Consider the following 22,543-nt stretch of genomic DNA (forward strand, 5'->3'; position numbering starts at 1 on the left):
CAATAGGTCATTCACATGGGTTAAGCCCTTGGACTCTCCTTGGGCGTCCCACTGGTGTGTTGGTTCCATAGTTTCTACGGATCCAGCAATTGATCTTTTACTAAATAACATAACTCACATAATATACTGTCTTGTCTTTGTTTGTGTTTCAGATGGAAAAGAGACCGTTAAAATCACCGATGAGTTCTAATGTCCCAGCGACAGAATGAATTTCGCTTGCAATGCATTTATGGAAGCATTTTGTTATAAGTGCAATCTAACTGGGGGCAGGTGGAATTAAACAGGAGAAGACAGAATGTGAGCCGGCTACTTTATTAACATGAATCCTTTTCTCACATCCTGTGAAGAGGACAATAAAATACTTGGTGTTATTCATAGTTTTTATGTGTTTTATCTCAGCTACTCTGACTTTAAATTTGTTGAAATTCACTTAGAATTCTCAGTTTAGTAAATAGTCCCGCTTTGTGGTCAACCTTTAAATGTATCTTTTTATCCTGTTGGTCCAAAAGTAAAAACTAAATTTAATGAGATTACCATTTATGCAACAAAAAGGGAGAGACATTCCTTCTAGACTCCATATTGGCGATCAGTAAACTGCTCCCGTACATATTAATTATATGATCAAATATTCTGCCCCCCCAAAAAAATCAATGTTGCCATTTAAAAATATCTACAGAATCCGACAAAACAAGCTGTCTGGACAGAGAATGTCACAGCTCAATTCCTGTACGGACGGCATCCCTCTGGATCGGTAAAGCGCTTTTCATTAATAGTTATTTACCAAAGTCAGAAGTCAGGGAGAAGTTCGGTGAAAGTAGTTGCAATGCAATAGATGACTCAGTTTTCAGCTATTTTTTACCTGAAATTTCACTTCGAACTCCCCATGAAATTACCCTGTGAGTCGCAGTAGAACTCGTTGCACAGCGATACCGTACTGGGCGTAGCAATGGCAGACTGACGCCAGATCGGTTTATAATAATTTCATTATCATTTAAAGGGTTTTTCCAACCAAAAATATATTGTCAGTAAAACACGGTATATGGCTGTAATAATCCTTACTGCCACGTCCCAACAGCCCCCTAATTAGAAAATGAAAAGAAAAATGTCAATGTGAAATACTTCCAGCACCGATTTCCATTTATTATTGATGTGTAACGAGCTCCTGTTTGAGCTTGCCTGCTGCATGCACACACCGAGACCATTAATGTTTAGGAGGAATTACCGAGCGAGCGAGCGTTGTGATGTCATACAGCGACATGCTCAGTTATTCCTTCAATAAGATCACAGACCCAGAACTGGCTGAAATATCTCAAACACTTCAACTGCAGAGGAAGAGAATCCACAAAAAACAATGCGAAATGAGACATTTAGAGTTATACTGTGTGTTTAATGCTTGTTTATCTATATAATGGTTTCCTTTTAATTCTTCCTTATATCAGTTCCATATGCATGGCTTGAGTATTGCTGTGGTTTAAGGTTTTATAAAATATATAAATGGGATTAAGGCCGGTGAAATTGTGTGTTACTGGAATATAGAGATTATTAGATGTAAAAAAACAGATAATATTCATATCTTGTAATGGCTTTTTTTATTGGATTAACAGAATTTATTAATGACCAGCTTTCGGGAGAGCCTCCCTTTCTCAAGTCTGAAGCATTTCTGAGCAAGACGACACACAGAATTCAGACACACAGAATTCAGACACACAGAATTTAAAGTGGAGTTGTGATACAGGGGTTAAAGTGACATGAGTCCATATAAGGCACAGGTTTGATTACGACCCTCTGCGAGAATGGTGTCTATTTTCTATCAGACCTGTGTCTTATCTGCACTCATGTACTTTAACTCCTGTATCACAACTCCACTTAGAAATCTATGTGTCGTCTTGCTCAGAAATGCTTGAGACTTGAGAAAGGGAGGTTTTCCCGAAAGCTGGTCATTAAAAAAAAAAAAAATCTGTTAGTCCAGTGATGTAGATGTAAAAAAACAGATAAAATTTGTATCATGTAATACCTTTTTTATTGGACTAATACGGCTACAATCTCTACTTGAGATTATTAGACATTTTTAAACTTGTGGGTTGAGATTAGTCTAGAGCAGCGGTTCCCAAAGTGTGGGTCGCGACCCACTGGTGGGTCGCAGGGCGATTCCCAGTGGGTCGCGCTGACCCACACATCCAGGGCCGCCGGGGAGTCAGGCAGACTGACACCAAGAGAGAGCCCGGCGGCTTGCCCTGTATGCCGCCGGGCTCCCTCCAGTCAGTCTGCCCACCAGCTCCGGTCTGCAGCTCCGCCGGGTGCAGAGCTGCAGACAGTGTGATAGAAATCTCGCGAGCTCCCAGAGAGTTACCATGGCAACACTCAGGGAGCTCGTGAGATTTTAATTACACTGTCTGCAGCTCAGCACCCGGCGGAGCTGCAGGCCGGAGAGGTAACCCACCGGACCACCAGGAAATTTATTACAGGTAGGACACAGCCCCAGACCATGTCCTCCCTCCCCCCATGTAACCCCTTCACCTCCTGCCCTCCCCATGTAACCCCTTCACCCCCTGCCCTCCCCATGTAACCCCTTCACCCCCTGCCCGCCCCATGTAACCCCTTCACCCCCTGCCCTCCCCATGGAACCCCTTCACCCCCTGCCCTCCCCATGTAACCCCTTCACCCCCTGCCCTCCCCATGTAACCCCTTCACCCCCTGCCCTCCCCATGTAACCCCTTCACCCCCTGCCCTCCCCATGCAACCCCTTCACCCCCTGCCCCCCTATGTAACCCCTTCACCCCCTGCCCTCCCCCTGTAACCCTTTCACTCCCTGCCCTCCCCCTGTAACCCTTTCACTCCCTGCCCTCCCCATGTAACCCCTTCACTCCCTGCCTTCCCCTATTTGTCACCCCTTCACTCCCTGCCATCCCCTATGTGTCACCCCTTCACTCCCTGCCCTCCCCCATGTCACCCCCTTCACCCCCACGCCCCGTAACCTTTTCTCCCCCTGCCCCCGCCACTGTAGCCTTTTCTCCCCCTGCCCCCACACTGTAACCCTTTCCCCCCGCCTGTGCCATCCCTTCTCCCCCTGCCTGCCAACGCCTTCTCCCCCTGCCCGCCCACTGTAATCCTTTCTCACTTTGCCCTCACACTGCCCCCCACACTGTTACCAGCACACACACTCCCTCCCGCACTGTCACCCTCACCTCTCCCACACACGGTCACACTCACCCAGGGGCGTACCTAGAGCATATGGCACCCGGGGCGGGTCCTAGTTTTGGCACCCCCCCCCCTGCACTTTAAAATGTACAAAACACCCACATTTTTTTAAATGTATGTAGCATTGACATTGAGCAGTGCTTGCATGTTTCAATGTAAGCATGCTTTTGTATGGAGTAAGTGTGAGTGAATGAATGGGTGTGTTTGTATGTAGTGTTGGCATTTTAATGCAGGCATGCTTTTGTGTGTAGTGTTGGCGAGATGCAGTGGTGTGGTTATATATAATGGTGATGTTTTAATACAGAGGTGTGTTTGTATGTAGTGTTTGCACTGGAATGCAGGGATGTGTTTGTGTGTAGTGTTGGCAAGATGCTGAGATGTGGGATTGCCATATTTAAGGACACCAAATAAGGGAGCTATCTGCTAAACAGCACCCTAATTTGGTATCTTTACATATGGAATCTCACATAAGGGCACCAATTTAGGGAATTCTCTACTAAATAGCTAAAAGATCAAAATTTAAAAAGCCTTTTTCTTAATTTTAATCTTTAGGTTGTTTAGTAGATAACTCACTTATTTGTTATCCTTATGTGGGATTGACATATTTAAGGACACCAAATTAGGGAGCTATCTACTAAACATATACACAACCACAGATATACACACGCATTTAGTTATTAAGAGGTCCAACCAACCTCCCTACCTTACTCTGGGAGTGACAAGCGGTTGCTGCTGGGCTGGGATCTCTGTGCTCTTCCTTCACAGCTCACTTGCACGACCAGTAGTGATGCCAATGCCAGGATGTTGTCATACCCCGGCTGCCGGCTTACTGCAGGGCGTACACAAACTCCTATATGGTCCATAAAAATGTTTAATCTCACTGCCTTCCAGTATATATCTGTCCTATCTGTCTGGGGGAATGTGACAACGTGGATGTATATGTAAGTGGGTGAGTATTACTATCAGGAGAAAGGTATATGGCAGGGTGGGACAGTGTGGTGGATACTATGACAGTGTGTGCCACTGCACACAGTGGATTGAAGGAGGTGACTGCAGGTGAGGTGGTGAGTATATGGTGTTTTATGTCACGGGTGGGAACAATGGGATTGGGTGTTATATGGAAGAGAGGATATTATGTCAAGGCAGGGCCAGGGTGTATGGCAGGGTGTGTATTATGATACGGTGGAGGTATATAGCAGGGAGGGGATTATGGCAGTGTGAGTATTATATGACATGTTAAAGGGGTATATGCCAGGGTGGGAATTATGACCAGGTAGTGGGTTTATAGCAGGGAGGATATTATGACATGGTGGGGGTGTATATGGCAGAGAGGGCAGGGGTGTTGAAATTTTTTTTTAAAAAAAAACTACTTGTCCAGGGACTAAAGTGTTTGCCCAATCTACTTGTCTGCCGTGACAATCTACTTGTCCTGATACAAATCTTTATTGATAGTAATTTAGGAGACAGACCTGGTGTAGGGGTGATAGGGATGTAGTATGGGTAAGACACATAGTGTGGGGGTGGGATGTAGTGTATGTAGTGTGTGTAGGGCATTGTAAGGCACATAGTGTGCTGTGGGATAGGGTTGGCAGAGTGAGGAGGGGACAGGTGGCAGAGCGTAGGAGGGAGGGGCTGACAGAGCGTGGGAGGGAGTGACAGGTAGCAGAGTGAGGGAAAGAGGGGTTGACTGGTGACTGAGGGAGGGGGTGACAGGGTGACTGAGGGAGGGGTTGACTGGTGACAGAGTGACTGAGGGGGGGTGACTGAGAGAGGGGGTGACTGGTGACTGAGGGAGGGGGTGACTGGTGACTGGGGGGGTGACAGGGTGACAGGGTGACTGGGGAGGGGGTGACTGGTGACAGAGTGACCGGGTGACTGAGGGGGTGACAGGGTGACTGAGGGGGGTGACAGGGTGACTGAGGGGGTGACAGGGTGACTGAGGGGGTTGACAGGGTGACTGGGGGGGGTGACTGGTGACAGGGTAACTGAGGGGGGGTGACAGGGTAACTGAGGGGGGTGATAGCGTGACTGAGGGGGGTGACAGGGTGACTGAGGGGGGTGACTGAGGGGGGTGACAGGGTGACTGAGGGGGGGTGACTGGTGACTGGGTGACTGAGGGGGGTGACAGGGTGAGGGGGTGACAGGGTGACTGAGGGGGGTGACAGAGTGACTGAGGGAGGGGGTGACAGGGTGACTGAGGGGGTTGACTGAGGGGGGTGACAGGGTGATTGAGGGGGGTGACAGGGTGACAGGGTGAGGGGGGGTGACAGGGTGACTGAGGGGGGTGACAGGGTGAGGGGGGGTGACAGGGTGACTGAGGGGGATGACAGAGTGACTGATGGAGGGGGTGACAGGGTGACTGAGGGGGGTGACTGGTGACAGGGTGAGGGAGGGGTGACAGGGTGACTGAGGGGGTGACAGAGTGACTGAGGGAGGGGGTGACAGGGTGACTGAGGGGGGTGACTGGTGACAGGGTGACTGAGGGGGGTGACTGGTGACAGGGTGACTGAGGGGGGTTGACAGGGTGACTGAGGGAGGGGGTGAGAGGGTGACTGAGGGAGGGGGTAACAGGGTGATTGAGGGGGGTGACAGGGTGAGGGGGAGTGGGGGGGTGACAGGGTGACTGAGGGAGGGGGTGACAGGGTGACTGAGGGAGGGGGTGACAGGATGACTGAGGGAGGGGGTGACAGGGTGAGAGGGTGGTGACAGGGTGACTGAGGGGAGGGTGACAGGGTGACTGAGTGGGGGGGTGACAGGGTGACTGAGTGGGGGGGGTGACAGGGTGACTGAGGGAGGGGGTGACAGGGTGACTGAGGGGGATGACAGGGTGACTGAGGGGGATGACAGGGTGACTGAGGGAGGGGGTGACAGGGTGTCTGAGGGAGGGGGTGACAGGGTGAATTTACAATAATATTTTCTTACCATGATTCAGGGGCTGTCTCTCTCCATCCCAGCCCAGGCAGTGCAGGAGGTGCAGGCAGAGTGGCCGCAGGGGAGAAACCTGTCAGAATACACACTCTGCGCCCCCTGCTGGCACACTCCATAACAGCATCCCTGGTGCTCAGTGATGACTCAGAACACAGGCTGGGAATCCCCTCCCTGGGCTCTGACTCACTCACTGAGCGCCTGAGCCGCGAGGGAGAGGACGACCAGCAGGAGGGACAGAGTGTGGCACCCCCCTACTGGATGGCACCCGGGGCGGACCGCCCCCCCCGCCCCCCCCTTAGTACGCCACTGCACTCACCTCCTGTCTCTGCGTGTATATGTATCTGGGTGTCCTTTTGTGTCATTGTGTGTGTATTGTGTGTCAGTGTGTATCTGTGTACATGAGTGTCTGTTTATCTATGTGTGGGAAACTAGGTGTCATTGTGTGTATTGCTGTCAGGGTGTGTATTTGTGTGTCTGTGTGTGTCTCTGTATGTGTGTGTATATGTGTATACACTTCACACATACTCCATACAAAAAACATGCTTACATTCAAACACACATTGTGTATATATATATTTTATAAACACAATACACACACTGCATCCACTACACACACACACACTGCATCTACTACACACGTACTGCAAACGCAAACATTACATACAAACACACCCCGGCAAATTATCTACAAACACCCCTTCATTCAAACACCAACACTCAAAAAGCACACCTGCATTTCAAGTCCGACACTACATACAAACACCCTTGCATTCAGACGCAAACATTACAAACAAGTACACCACTACATTCCAATGGCAACAGTACATACAAATACACCCATACATGCTCACAAAGTTTCTGCCTCTAAAACTGCCATAATATCCCAGAAATATGCCTCTAAAACTGCCATGGTGTGCCAATTTTATGCATCTAAAACTTATTGCCATGTTGTGCCAATTTTATGCATCTGACTGTTTGCCATGGTATGCCAATCATATGCCTCTGAAGCTGATTGCCACGATATGCCAAGTTTATGCATCTAAAGCTTATTGCCAAGCTGTGCCAAGTTTATGTATTTAAAGCTGCCATGATGTTCCAATTTTATGCATCTAAAGCGGATTGCTATGGTGTGCCAATTGTATGCCTCTAAAGCGGATTGCTATGGTGTGCCAATTGTATGCCTCTAAAGTGGATTGCTATGGTGTGCCAATTGTATGCCTCTAAAGCGGATTGCTATGGTGTGCCAATTGTATGCCTCTAAAGCGGATTGCTATGGTGTGCCAATTGTATGCCTCTAAAGCGGATTGCTATGGTGTGCCAATTGTATGCCTCTAAAGCGGATTGCTATGGTGTGCCAATTGTATGCCTCTAAAGCGGATTGCTATGGTGTGCCAATTGTATGCCTCTAAAGCGGATTGCTATGGTGTGCCAATTGTATGCCTCTAAAGCGGATTGCTATGGTGTGCCAATTGTATGCCTCTAAAGCGGATTGCTATGGTGTGCCAATTGTATGCCTCTAAAGCGGATTGCTATGGTGTGCCAATTGTATGCCTCTAAAGCGGATTGCTATGGTGTTCACTTTTTAAAATATGCATTAAAAGCAAGTGGGTCTCGAAAAATTACCATTTTGAAAAGTGGGTCTCGGCCCATAAAAGTTTGGGAAGCCCTGGTCTAGAGGCATCAGAAATTCTCCAGCGTAAGATGTGAAATGATTGTTGGGTCATTCAGCTGGAGGACACGAAGATTGTTGGAACAGATATAATCCAGTACATGGAGATTGTAGGAATCGATATTATCAGGATATTATCGAGATTGTAGGAATCAATATTATCAGGATATTATCGAGATTGTAGGAATCAATATTATCAGGATATTATCGAGATTGTAGGAATCAATATTATCAGGATATTATCGAGATTGTAGGAATCAATATTATCAGGATATTATCGAGATTGTAGGAATCAATATTATCAGGATATTATCGAGATTGTAGGAATCAATATTATCAGGATATTATCGAGATTGTAGGAATCAATATTATCAGGATATTATCGAGATTGTAGGAATCAATATTATCAGGATATTATCGAGATTGTAGGAATCAATATTATCAGGATATTATCGAGATTGTAGGAATCGATATTACTCAGAGATCGATATTATCAGGATATTATTGAGATTGTAGGAATTACCCAGGACAAGGAAGGCTAAATCAAAAGAAAGTAAAACTGTTCCCAGGCTCCGTGGCAGCGAGGAAGTCTATATCTATCTATATAACATGATGTTATTTCTATATGTAGTGGGTTACATTTAATCAACTATTATCAAATCTGATTTGCTATATATCATCTAAATAAATGACGCAATGCTGATAACAATGTTTCCAGATATTATTTTATTCGTCCTGTCGACACATTTCCTAAGTTAACATGTTTGTAAACACTCGCGTTTTCTAGAGTTTTTATAAAAGGAATTATTCCACTCACTGAGAAGGCTCTCCATTCAAGCAGGATGGAGACTGAAAACCAATAGCACGTTTTTGTTTCAAGCTTAAAACAGTAATATATATATATATATATATATATCTCCATTCTGCTAGATAGTAAAATCTAGAATTATACAATGTGCATTTTATAGCACGCTGTAGTGGTTATGGTGAAAGGAGAACACTATTGTAACAAACTAATATTGCAACACAAGTAACGAAGGAGGATGCACATACTCAAAAAAAATCATTCGAAATATTAATAGAAAATATACTTTTAGTTCAGACTAATAGGAGAACATCATACAAAGAAGATGGTTTTAATAATGCAGTATATTATATATTGTAGATTGGATTAACTTTATTAGTCCAGTAGACATGACAAAATCCCGGAGTGTTGCAGTATGCAATGATAACCTTTCTTATTAGACTAACATAATATTTCAAAGACAAGCTTTTGAGTGTTTTCCTCTCTTCCTCAGTTCCTTGTAATTGATACATTTAAAGGAACACTCCAGGCACCATAACCACTGCAGCCAGTTTAAGAACAGTTTGATCATTTACCTGGGTCTTGCCAGGTGCCTGCCTACTGACCACTACAAGCCCCCACGTTAACAAAGTAAGATAAATAAATAATAAATAAAAAACCTGCGAGATTTAAAATCTCCCTATGGCCCTACTCTCCATGCAGTAGGCGGGGGCATGTCTACTAACATGTTAAAGGGACACTATAGTCACCAAAACAAGTTTATCTTAATGAAGCAGTTTTAGTGTATTGATCATGTCCCTGTAGTCTCACTGCTCAATTCTCATCCAATTAGGAGTGAAATCACTGTTTTTGTTTATGCAGTCCTAACCACACCTCCCCTGACTGACACAACCTGCATAAAAACAAAATGTTTTAATTTTCAATCAGATGTAACTTACTTTAAAACTTCTGCTGGGTCTAGCAAGCTATTAACATGGCAGGAATTAAGAAATTCTAAATTAAGCAGAATTTGCAATAAACGAAGTGTAAACATTAGATCTCACTTTACAGGAAGTGTTTAGGAAGACAGTGCAAGTCACATGCAGGAAGGTGTGACTAGAGCTGTATAATCGGGATCTAATTCCTAAATGGCAAAGAATTGAGTTGTGAGACTGCAGGGGCATGATCCATACAACAGAACTGCTTCATTAAGCTAAAGTTGTTTTGGTGACTAGCATATGCCTTTAAAACTGGGAGCCATTACTGTCCAATTACTAACATCCTTTTAATAAGTAATGGGCGTAGACAGCTTACAATCTACCCCAGCTGGGATATGGGTCGCCAATCAATGTCCCTACCTAACCCACACCCTAATAAGAGTAAGGGGGAGCAATAAATCTCCTACATGTATAACTTTATAATAACCTTTAGAAGTATTTTTTCTGCTAATTTTTCTGTTTTTCAACTTCACAACGGCCAAATGTTAATCTACAATTCCCATCGCAACTAATGAACATAAAATAAAACCTGATTTGCAAAAAATGTGCCACGATAAAATGAATCCATCTTGGGGGGCTCTGTGCAGACTCTAATATTTAGAAACATTTTTATACAGGCGTTGCCACGCCATGTCAGCTATCACACAACATGGGGAAAGATTGGCTTACTAGCCAGCCAATCAGAGTGCTCATACTGATTCAAACCACCACCCCCCCATTATTTCACAGACAATGGCTGCCCAGTTGGTAGTTTTGACATCTTAGTAGACATGACCCCGCCTGCCACATGTCATATCAAGTCATGGTAGGTTTAAAATCCATCTTACAGTAAAATGTGGTCTTATTGATCCCTATAGACTGTCTTCAATGTGGCAGCTGGTTAGCAAGTGCAGCCCCGGCCGCCACATAATTAACTCTTGTGCCACCTAGTGTGCTGCTCAGGTAGTGTGGGTTATAGGAGGTGTGGGGAACTGCAGTGAGTGCTGCTCAGCTAGTGTGGGTTATAGGAGGTGTAGGGAGCTGCAGTGAGTGTGCTGCTCAGGTAGTGTGGGTTATAGGAGGTGTGGGGAGCTGCAGTGAGTGCGTGTTATAGGAGGTGTGGGGAGCTGCAGTGAGCGTGCTGCTCAGGGAGTGTGGGTTATAGGAGGTGTGGGGAGCGGCAGTGAGTGTGCTGCTCAGGTATTGTGTGTTATAGGAGGTGTGGGGAGCTGCAGTGAGTGTGCTACTCAGGTATTGTGTGTTATAGGAGGTGTGGGGAGCTGCAGTGAGTGTGCTGCTCAGGTAGTGTGAGTTATAGGAGGTGTGGGGAGCTGCAGTGAGTGTGCTGCTCAGGTAGTGTGAGTTATAGGAGGTGTGGGGAGCTGCAGTGAGCGTGCTGCTCAGGTAGTGTGAGTTATAGGAGGTGTGGGGAGCTGCAGTGAGTGTGCTACTCAGGTATTGTGTGTTATAGGAGGTGTGGGGAGCTGCAGTGAGTGTGCTGCTCAGGTATTGTGTGTTATAGGAGGTGTGGGGAGCTGCAGTGAGTGTGCTGCTCAGGTAGTGTGAGTTATAGGAGGTGTGGGGAGCTGCAGTGAGGGTGCTGCTCAGGTAGTGTGGGTTATAGGAGGTGTGGGGAGCTGCAGTGAGGGTGCTGCTCAGGTAGTGTGTGTCAGGTAGGTGTGGGGAGCTGCAGTGAGTGTGCTGCTCAGGGAGTGTGGGTTATAGGAGGTGTGGGGAGCTACAGTAAGTGTGCTGCTCAGGTAGTGTGTGTTATAGGAGGTGTGGGGAGCTGCTCAGGTAATGTGGGTTGCAAGAGGTGTGGGAGCTGCAGTGAGTGTGTGTTATAGGAGGTGTGGGGATCATTAGTGAAAGGAAGGTTAAGTTCTTTACCCATGTGCATGTGATGCAGTTACACTGACAAAAAGCCTGTGTAATATGGGTATCCCTGTGTAACAATATCCGTGTTCAGCTAACCCCCAAAGTTTGGCTTGTGAAGCCTTAGCCTCTCACAATGAATAGAATTATTCCTATCAGACACAGAGTGCAGTGAAGCGATGGATGGATTGTCACTGTGATCACACTCCATTGACAGAGATGTGCCGAGCGTGGAACGTTCTTACTGGCTGCCATAATAATGTTCGATCCCTGGGGCCACAATTACAGCCACATACACAAGGAACACGTGTAATTATCAGCAGATGTTCTCCTGGTCGGATCGATCCAGCAAAGCTCCCAGTGAAACAGGTAAAATATTCTAATCTTATTATTAATTAGATGTAACAAGGAATAGATAGCACGTCTGGGGCTATGTGTTAAAAAGGAGATAAGGAAACACATTCTGTGTATCTGCTGATGGCTCTATTATTATTTTATCCTAAAAAGAGTTCTTTATACACATCTCATTATGTTACCTGAAAACAGGAATTTTCTGCTCGTTGTAACATAGTTACCTATCTCTAACACACCTGGGCAACTGAAACTACCTGTATTACATCAGCTGTTACTGTGTGTATGTATCTTAAATACATCACTTTACATGGAGAGAGGTACAGTAAGTGCAGCAGGTATACAGTGTGTGTATATTATATTTATATAGCGCTAACAGGTGTACTCAGCACGTTACAGGTTACATTACAGTAGAGGGAGGTACAGTAAGTGCAGTAGGTATACAGTGTATGTATATTATATTTATATAGTGCTAACAGGTGTACTCAGCACTTTACAGGTTACATTACAGTAGAGGGAGGTACAGTAAGTGCAGTAGGTATACAGTGTATGTATATTTTATTTATATAGCGCTAGCAGGTGTACTCAGCACTTTACAGGTTACATTACAGTAGAGGGAGGTACAGTAAGTGCAGTAGGTATACAGCGTATGTATATTATATTTATATAGTGCTAACAGGTGTACTCAGCACTTTACAGGTTACATTACAGTAGAGGGAGGTACAGTAAGTGCAGTAGGTATACAGTGTATGTATATTTTATTTATATAGCGCTAGCAGGTGTACTCAGCACTTTACAGGTTACATTACAGTAGGGGGAGGCACAGTAAGTGCAGTAGGTATACAGTGTATGTATATTATATTTATATAGCGCTAACAGGTGTACTCAGCACGTTACAGGTTACATTACAGTAGAGGGAGGTACAGTAAGTGCAGTAGGTATACAGTGTATGTATATTATATTTATATAGCGCTGACAGGTGTACTCAGCACTTTACAGGTTACATTACAGTAGAGGGAGGTACAGTAAGTGCAGCAGGTATACAGTGTATGTATATTTTATTTATATAGCGCTAACAGGTGTACTCAGCACGTTACAGGTTACATTACAGTAGAGGGAGGTACAGTAAGTGCAGTAGGTATACAGTGTATGTATATTTTATTTATATAGCACTAACAGGTGTACTCAGCACTTTACAGGTTACATTACAGTAGAGGGAGGTACAGTAAGTGCAGTAGGTATACAGTGTGTGTATATTTTATTTATATAGCGCTAACAGGTGTACTCAGCACTTTACAGGTTACATTACAGTAGAGGGAGGTACAGTAAGTGCAGTAGGTATACAGTGTATGTATATTATATTTATATAGCGCTAACAGGTGTACTCAGTACTTTACAGGTTACATTACAGTAGAGAGAGGTACAGTAAGTGCAGTAGGTATACAGTGTATGTATATATTATTTATATAGTGCAAACAGGTGTATTCAACACTTTACAGGTTACATTACAGTAGAGGGAGGTACAGTAAGTGCAGTAGGTATACAGTGTATGTATATATTATTTATATAGTGCTAACAGGTGTACTCAGCACTTTACAGGTTACATTACAGTAGAGGGAGGTACAGTAAGTGCAGTAGGTATACAGTGTATGTATATTATATTTATATAGCGCTAACAGGTGTACTCAGCACTTTACAGGTTACATTACAGTAGAGGGAGGTACAGTAAGTGCAGTAGGTATACAGTGTATGTATATATTATTTATATAGCGCTAACAGGTGTACTCAGCACTTTACAGGTTACATTACAGTAGAGGGAGGTACAGTAAGTGCAGTAGGTATACAGTGTATGTATATTTTATTTATATAGCGCTAGCAGGTGTACTCAGCACTTTACAGGTTACATTACAGTAGAGGGAGAAGCAGGGGAAGGAGAAGCAGGGGAAGCATGGCACAGAGGTAGAAACAGGGAGAGCCTGGGGTAAAGAAAAAAACATTTTAAATGACAGCACCTATATTAATTACAAACATTTCGCTAATATGAGGGGTACAATTTATGGAAATGCGAAGATGTACTCAATTGAAAAAAAGCTTGGGAACCACAGCTAGGTTAGGTTATTTCCAATATATTATTAGGTTAGGTTATTTACAATATATTATTAGGTTAGGTTATTTACAATATATTATTAGGTTAGGTTATTTTACAATATATTATTAGGTTAGGTTATTTCCAATATATTATTAGGTTAGGTTATTTCCAATATATTATTAGGTTAGGTTATTTACAATATATTATTAGGTTAGGTTATTTACAATATATTATTAGGTTAGGTTATTTCCAATATATTATTAGGTTAGGTTATTTCCAATATATTATTAGGTTAGGTTATTTACAATATATTATTAGGTTAGGTTATTTCCAATATATTATTAGGTTAGGTTATTTCCAATATATTATTAGGTTAGGTTATTTCCAATATATTATTAGGTTAGGTTATTTACAATATATTATTAGGTTAGGTTATTTCCAATATATTATTAGGTTAGGTTATTTCCAATATATTATTAGGTTAGGTTATTTACAATATATTATTAGGTTAGGTTATTTTACAATATATTATTAGGTTAGGTTATTTACAATATATTATTAGGTTAGGTTATTTACAATATATTATTAGGTTAGGTTATTTCCAATATATTATTAGGTTAGGTTATTTCCAATATTTTATTAGGTTAGGTTATTTCCAATATATTATTAGGTTAGGTTATTTCCAATATATTATTAGGTTAGGTTATTTCCAATATATTATTAGGTTAGGTTATTTACAATATATTATTAGGTTAGGTTATTTTACAATATATTATTAGGTTAGGTTATTTTACAATATATTATTAGGTTAGGTTATTTCCAATATTTTATTAGGTTAGGTTATTTCCAATATTTTATTAGGTTAGGTTATTTCCAATATATTATTAGGTTAGGTTATTTCCAATATTTTATTAGGTTAGGTTATTTCCAATATATTATTAGGTTAGGTTATTTACAATATATTATTAGGTTAGGTTATTTCCAATATATTATTAGGTTAGGTTATTTCCAATATATTATTAGGTTAGGTTATTTCCAATATATTATTAGGTTAGGTTATTTTACAATATATTATTAGGTTAGGTTATTTCCAATATATTATTAGGTTAGGTTATTTCCAATATATTATTAGGTTAGGTTATTTACAATATATTATTAGGTTAGGTTATTTCCAATATATTATTAGGTTAGGTTATTTCCAATATATTATTAGGTTAGGTTATTTTACAATATATTATTAGGTTAGGTTATTTCCAATATATTATTAGGTTAGGTTATTTTACAATATATTATTAGGTTAGGTTATTTACAATATATTATTAGGTTAGGTTATTTCCAATATATTATTAGGTTAGGTTATTTCCAATATATTATTAGGTTAGGTTATTTCCAATATATTATTAGGTTAGGTTATTTTACAATATATTATTAGGTTAGGTTATTTCCAATATATTATTAGGTTAGGTTATTTACAATATATTATTAGGTTAGGTTATTTCCAATATATTATTAGGTTAGGTTATTTCCAATATATTATTAGGTTAGGTTATTTCCAATATATTATTAGGTTAGGTTATTTCCAATATATTATTAGGTTAGGTTATTTCCAATATATTATTAGGTTAGGTTATTTCCAATATATTATTAGGTTAGGTTATTTTACAATATATTATTAGGTTAGGTTATTTCCAATATATTATTAGGTTAGGTTATTTCCAATATATTATTAGGTTAGGTTATTTTACAATATATTATTAGGTTAGGTTATTTCCAATATATTATTAGGTTAGGTTATTTCCAATATATTATTAGGTTAGGTTATTTCCAATATATTATTAGGTTAGGTTATTTCCAATATATTATTAGGTTAGGTTATTTACAATATATTATTAGGTTAGGTTATTTCCAATATATTATTAGGTTAGGTTATTTACAATATATTATTAGGTTAGGTTATTTCCAATATATTATTAGGTTAGGTTATTTCCAATATATTATTAGGTTAGGTTATTTCCAATATATTATTAGGTTAGGTTATTTTACAATATATTATTAGGTTAGGTTATTTCCAATATATTATTAGGTTAGGTTATTTCCAATATATTATTAGGTTAGGTTATTTTACAATATATTATTAGGTTAGGTTATTTACAATATATTATTAGGTTAGGTTATTTACAATATATTATTAGGTTAGGTTATTTCCAATATTTTATTAGGTTAGGTTATTTCCAATATATTATTAGGTTAGGTTATTTCCAATATTTTATTAGGTTAGGTTATTTACAATATATTATTAGGTTAGGTTATTTCCAATATATTATTAGGTTAGGTTATTTTACAATATATTATTAGGTTAGGTTATTTACAATATATTATTAGGTTAGGTTATTTACAATATATTATTAGGTTAGGTTATTTACAATATATTATTAGGTTAGGTTATTTACAATATATTATTAGGTTAGGTTATTTACAATATATTATTAGGTTAGGTTATTTCCAATATATTATTAGGTTAGGTTATTTCCAATATATTATTAGGTTAGGTTATTTCCAATATATTATTAGGTTAGGTTATTTCCAATATATTATTAGGTTAGGTTATTTCCAATATATTATTAGGTTAGGTTATTTCCAATATATTATTAGGTTAGGTTATTTTACAATATATTATTAGGTTAGGTTATTTCCAATATATTATTAGGTTAGGTTATTTCCAATATATTATTAGGTTAGGTTATTTTACAATATATTATTAGGTTAGGTTATTTCCAATATATTATTAGGTTAGGTTATTTCCAATATATTATTAGGTTAGGTTATTTCCAATATATTATTAGGTTAGGTTATTTACAATATATTATTAGGTTAGGTTATTTACAATATATTATTAGGTTAGGTTATTTCCAATATATTATTAGGTTAGGTTATTTACAATATATTATTAGGTTAGGTTATTTCCAATATATTATTAGGTTAGGTTATTTCCAATATATTATTAGGTTAGGTTATTTCCAATATATTATTAGGTTAGGTTATTTTACAATATATTATTAGGTTAGGTTATTTCCAATATATTATTAGGTTAGGTTATTTCCAATATATTATTAGGTTAGGTTATTTTACAATATATTATTAGGTTAGGTTATTTACAATATATTATTAGGTTAGGTTATTTACAATATATTATTAGGTTAGGTTATTTCCAATATTTTATTAGGTTAGGTTATTTCCAATATATTATTAGGTTAGGTTATTTCCAATATTTTATTAGGTTAGGTTATTTACAATATATTATTAGGTTAGGTTATTTCCAATATATTATTAGGTTAGGTTATTTTACAATATATTATTAGGTTAGGTTATTTCCAATATATTATTAGGTTAGGTTATTTCCAATATATTATTAGGTTAGGTTATTTCCAATATATTATTAGGTTAGGTTATTTACAATATATTATTAGGTTAGGTTATTTACAATATATTATTAGGTTAGGTTATTTCCAATATATTATTAGGTTAGGTTATTTTACAATATATTATTAGGTTAGGTTATTTACAATATATTATTAGGTTAGGTTATTTCCAATATTTTATTAGGTTAGGTTATTTACAATATATTATTAGGTTAGGTTATTTCCAATATATTATTAGGTTAGGTTATTTCCAATATATTATTAGGTTAGGTTATTTCCAATATATTATTAGGTTAGGTTATTTTACAATATATTATTAGGTTAGGTTATTTCCAATATATTATTAGGTTAGGTTATTTTACAATATATTATTAGGTTAGGTTATTTCCAATATATTATTAGGTTAGGTTATTTCCAATATATTATTAGGTTAGGTTATTTACAATATATTATTAGGTTAGGTTATTTACAATATATTATTAGGTTAGGTTATTTCCAATATATTATTAGGTTAGGTTATTTACAATATATTATTAGGTTAGGTTATTTCCAATATATTATTAGGTTAGGTTATTTCCAATATATTATTAGGTTAGGTTATTTCCAATATATTATTAGGTTAGGTTATTTTACAATATATTATTAGGTTAGGTTATTTCCAATATATTATTAGGTTAGGTTATTTCCAATATATTATTAGGTTAGGTTATTTTACAATATATTATTAGGTTAGGTTATTTACAATATATTATTAGGTTAGGTTATTTACAATATATTATTAGGTTAGGTTATTTCCAATATTTTATTAGGTTAGGTTATTTCCAATATATTATTAGGTTAGGTTATTTCCAATATTTTATTAGGTTAGGTTATTTACAATATATTATTAGGTTAGGTTATTTCCAATATATTATTAGGTTAGGTTATTTTACAATATATTATTAGGTTAGGTTATTTACAATATATTATTAGGTTAGGTTATTTACAATATATTATTAGGTTAGGTTATTTACAATATATTATTAGGTTAGGTTATTTACAATATATTATTAGGTTAGGTTATTTACAATATATTATTAGGTTAGGTTATTTCCAATATATTATTAGGTTAGGTTATTTCCAATATATTATTAGGTTAGGTTATTTCCAATATATTATTAGGTTAGGTTATTTCCAATATATTATTAGGTTAGGTTATTTCCAATATATTATTAGGTTAGGTTATTTTACAATATATTATTAGGTTAGGTTATTTCCAATATATTATTAGGTTAGGTTATTTCCAATATATTATTAGGTTAGGTTATTTTACAATATATTATTAGGTTAGGTTATTTCCAATATATTATTAGGTTAGGTTATTTCCAATATATTATTAGGTTAGGTTATTTCCAATATATTATTAGGTTAGGTTATTTACAATATATTATTAGGTTAGGTTATTTACAATATATTATTAGGTTAGGTTATTTACAATATATTATTAGGTTAGGTTATTTACAATATATTATTAGGTTAGGTTATTTCCAATATATTATTAGGTTAGGTTATTTCCAATATATTATTAGGTTAGGTTATTTCCAATATATTATTAGGTTAGGTTATTTTACAATATATTATTAGGTTAGGTTATTTCCAATATATTATTAGGTTAGGTTATTTCCAATATATTATTAGGTTAGGTTATTTTACAATATATTATTAGGTTAGGTTATTTACAATATATTATTAGGTTAGGTTATTTACAATATATTATTAGGTTAGGTTATTTCCAATATTTTATTAGGTTAGGTTATTTCCAATATATTATTAGGTTAGGTTATTTCCAATATTTTATTAGGTTAGGTTATTTACAATATATTATTAGGTTAGGTTATTTCCAATATATTATTAGGTTAGGTTATTTTACAATATATTATTAGGTTAGGTTATTTCCAATATATTATTAGGTTAGGTTATTTCCAATATATTATTAGGTTAGGTTATTTCCAATATATTATTAGGTTAGGTTATTTACAATATATTATTAGGTTAGGTTATTTACAATATATTATTAGGTTAGGTTATTTCCAATATATTATTAGGTTAGGTTATTTTACAATATATTATTAGGTTAGGTTATTTACAATATATTATTAGGTTAGGTTATTTCCAATATTTTATTAGGTTAGGTTATTTACAATATATTATTAGGTTAGGTTATTTCCAATATATTATTAGGTTAGGTTATTTCCAATATATTATTAGGTTAGGTTATTTCCAATATATTATTAGGTTAGGTTATTTTACAATATATTATTAGGTTAGGTTATTTCCAATATATTATTAGGTTAGGTTATTTTACAATATATTATTAGGTTAGGTTATTTCCAATATATTATTAGCTTAGGTTATTTACAATATATTATTAGGTTAGGTTATTTTACAATATATTATTAGGTTAGGTTATTTACAATATATTATTAGGTTAGGTTATTTCCAATATATTATTAGGTTAGGTTATTTACAATATATTATTAGGTTAGGTTATTTCCAATATATTATTAGGTTAGGTTATTTCCAATATATTATTAGGTTAGGTTATTTCCAATATATTATTAGGTTAGGTTATTTACAATATATTATTAGGTTAGGTTATTTCCAATATATTATTAGGTTAGGTTATTTACAATATATTATTAGGTTAGGTTATTTACAATATATTATTAGGTTAGGTTATTTCCAATATATTATTAGGTTAGGTTATTTCCAATATATTATTAGGTTAGGTTATTTCCAATATATTATTAGGTTAGGTTATTTACAATATATTATTAGGTTAGGTTATTTTACAATATATTATTAGGTTAGGTTATTTTACAATATATTATTAGGTTAGGTTATTTACAATATATTATTAGGTTAGGTTATTTTACAATATATTATTAGGTTAGGTTATTTCCAATATATTATTAGGTTAGGTTATTTACAATATATTATTAGGTTAGGTTATTTCCAATATATTATTAGGTTAGGTTATTTCCAATATATTATTAGGTTAGGTTATTTCCAATATATTATTAGGTTAGGTTATTTACAATATATTATTAGGTTAGGTTATTTCCAATATATTATTAGGTTAGGTTATTTCCAATATATTATTAGGTTAGGTTATTTCCAATATATTATTAGGTTAGGTTATTTTACAATATATTATTAGGTTAGGTTATTTCCAATATATTATTAGGTTAGGTTATTTTACAATATATTATTAGGTTAGGTTATTTCCAATATATTATTAGGTTAGGTTATTTCCAATATATTATTAGGTTAGGTTATTTACAATATATTATTAGGTTAGGTTATTTCCAATATATTATTAGGTTAGGTTATTTCCAATATATTATTAGGTTAGGTTATTTCCAATATATTATTAGGTTAGGTTATTTCCAATATATTATTAGGTTAGGTTATTTACAATATATTATTAGGTTAGGTTATTTCCAATATATTATTAGGTTAGGTTATTTCCAATATATTATTAGGTTAGGTTATTTCCAATATATTATTAGGTTAGGTTATTTCCAATATATTATTAGGTTAGGTTATTTCCAATATATTATTAGGTTAGGTTATTTCCAATATATTATTAGGTTAGGTTATTTCCAATATATTATTAGGTTAGGTTATTTACAATATATTATTAGGTTAGGTTATTTCCAATATATTATTAGGTTAGGTTATTTCCAATATATTATTAGGTTAGGTTATTTCCAATATATTATTAGGTTAGGTTATTTACAATATATTATTAGGTTAGGTTATTTCCAATATATTATTAGGTTAGGTTATTTCCAATATATTATTAGGTTAGGTTATTTACAATATATTATTAGGTTAGGTTATTTTACAATATATTATTAGGTTAGGTTATTTTACAATATATTATTAGGTTAGGTTATTTACAATATATTATTAGGTTAGGTTATTTTACAATATATTATTAGGTTAGGTTATTTCCAATATATTATTAGGTTAGGTTATTTACAATATATTATTAGGTTAGGTTATTTCCAATATATTATTAGGTTAGGTTATTTCCAATATATTATTAGGTTAGGTTATTTCCAATATATTATTAGGTTAGGTTATTTACAATATATTATTAGGTTAGGTTATTTCCAATATATTATTAGGTTAGGTTATTTCCAATATATTATTAGGTTAGGTTATTTCCAATATATTATTAGGTTAGGTTATTTTACAATATATTATTAGGTTAGGTTATTTCCAATATATTATTAGGTTAGGTTATTTTACAATATATTATTAGGTTAGGTTATTTCCAATATATTATTAGGTTAGGTTATTTCCAATATATTATTAGGTTAGGTTATTTCCAATATATTATTAGGTTAGGTTATTTCCAATATATTATTAGGTTAGGTTATTTCCAATATATTATTAGGTTAGGTTATTTCCAATATATTATTAGGTTAGGTTATTTCCAATATATTATTAGGTTAGGTTATTTACAATATATTATTAGGTTAGGTTATTTCCAATATATTATTAGGTTAGGTTATTTCCAATATATTATTAGGTTAGGTTATTTCCAATATATTATTAGGTTAGGTTATTTCCAATATATTATTAGGTTAGGTTATTTCCAATATATTATTAGGTTAGGTTATTTACAATATATTATTAGGTTAGGTTATTTCCAATATATTATTAGGTTAGGTTATTTACAATATATTATTAGGTTAGGTTATTTACAATATATTATTAGGTTAGGTTATTTCCAATATATTATTAGGTTAGGTTATTTCCAATATATTATTAGGTTAGGTTATTTCCAATATATTATTAGGTTAGGTTATTTCCAATATATTATTAGGTTAGGTTATTTCCAATATATTATTAGGTTAGGTTATTTACAATATATTATTAGGTTAGGTTATTTACAATATATTATTAGGTTAGGTTATTTACAATATATTATTAGGTTAGGTTATTTACAATATATTATTAGGTTAGGTTATTTCCAATATATTATTAGGTTAGGTTATTTACAATATATTATTAGGTTAGGTTATTTTACAATATATTATTAGGTTAGGTTATTTCCAATATATTATTAGGTTAGGTTATTTTACAATATATTATTAGGTTAGGTTATTTCCAATATATTATTAGGTTAGGTTATTTCCAATATATTATTAGGTTAGGTTATTTTACAATATATTATTAGGTTAGGTTATTTCCAATATA

General features: G+C 35.5%; 2 protein-coding genes across 3 annotated transcripts in view; both read left to right on the forward strand.

The window, feature by feature from the left end:
• The window catches only part of LOC134586343 (butyrophilin-like protein 8), a 38,766-nt gene extending 37,792 nt beyond the window's left edge, over positions 1-974 (forward strand). For both annotated transcript variants that reach the window (XM_063441821.1, XM_063441813.1), the window contains exon 6: positions 153-974. In XM_063441821.1, the coding sequence (XP_063297891.1) occupies positions 153-190 (38 nt within the window). In that variant the 3' untranslated portion in view covers positions 191-974. The remainder of the gene's footprint in view (positions 1-152) is intronic.
• A 10,704-nt stretch (positions 975-11,678) lies between these two features.
• LOC134586354 (butyrophilin-like protein 10) overlaps positions 11,679-22,543 on the forward strand; it is a 34,343-nt gene continuing 23,478 nt past the window's right edge. Inside the window, exon 1 of the mRNA XM_063441828.1 lies at positions 11,679-11,800. The gene's annotated coding sequence lies outside the window, so the exon portion shown is untranslated. The remainder of the gene's footprint in view (positions 11,801-22,543) is intronic.

This window comes from Pelobates fuscus, chromosome 1 (assembly GCF_036172605.1).
Source record: "Pelobates fuscus isolate aPelFus1 chromosome 1, aPelFus1.pri, whole genome shotgun sequence".
Lineage (NCBI taxonomy): Eukaryota > Metazoa > Chordata > Amphibia > Anura > Pelobatidae > Pelobates > Pelobates fuscus.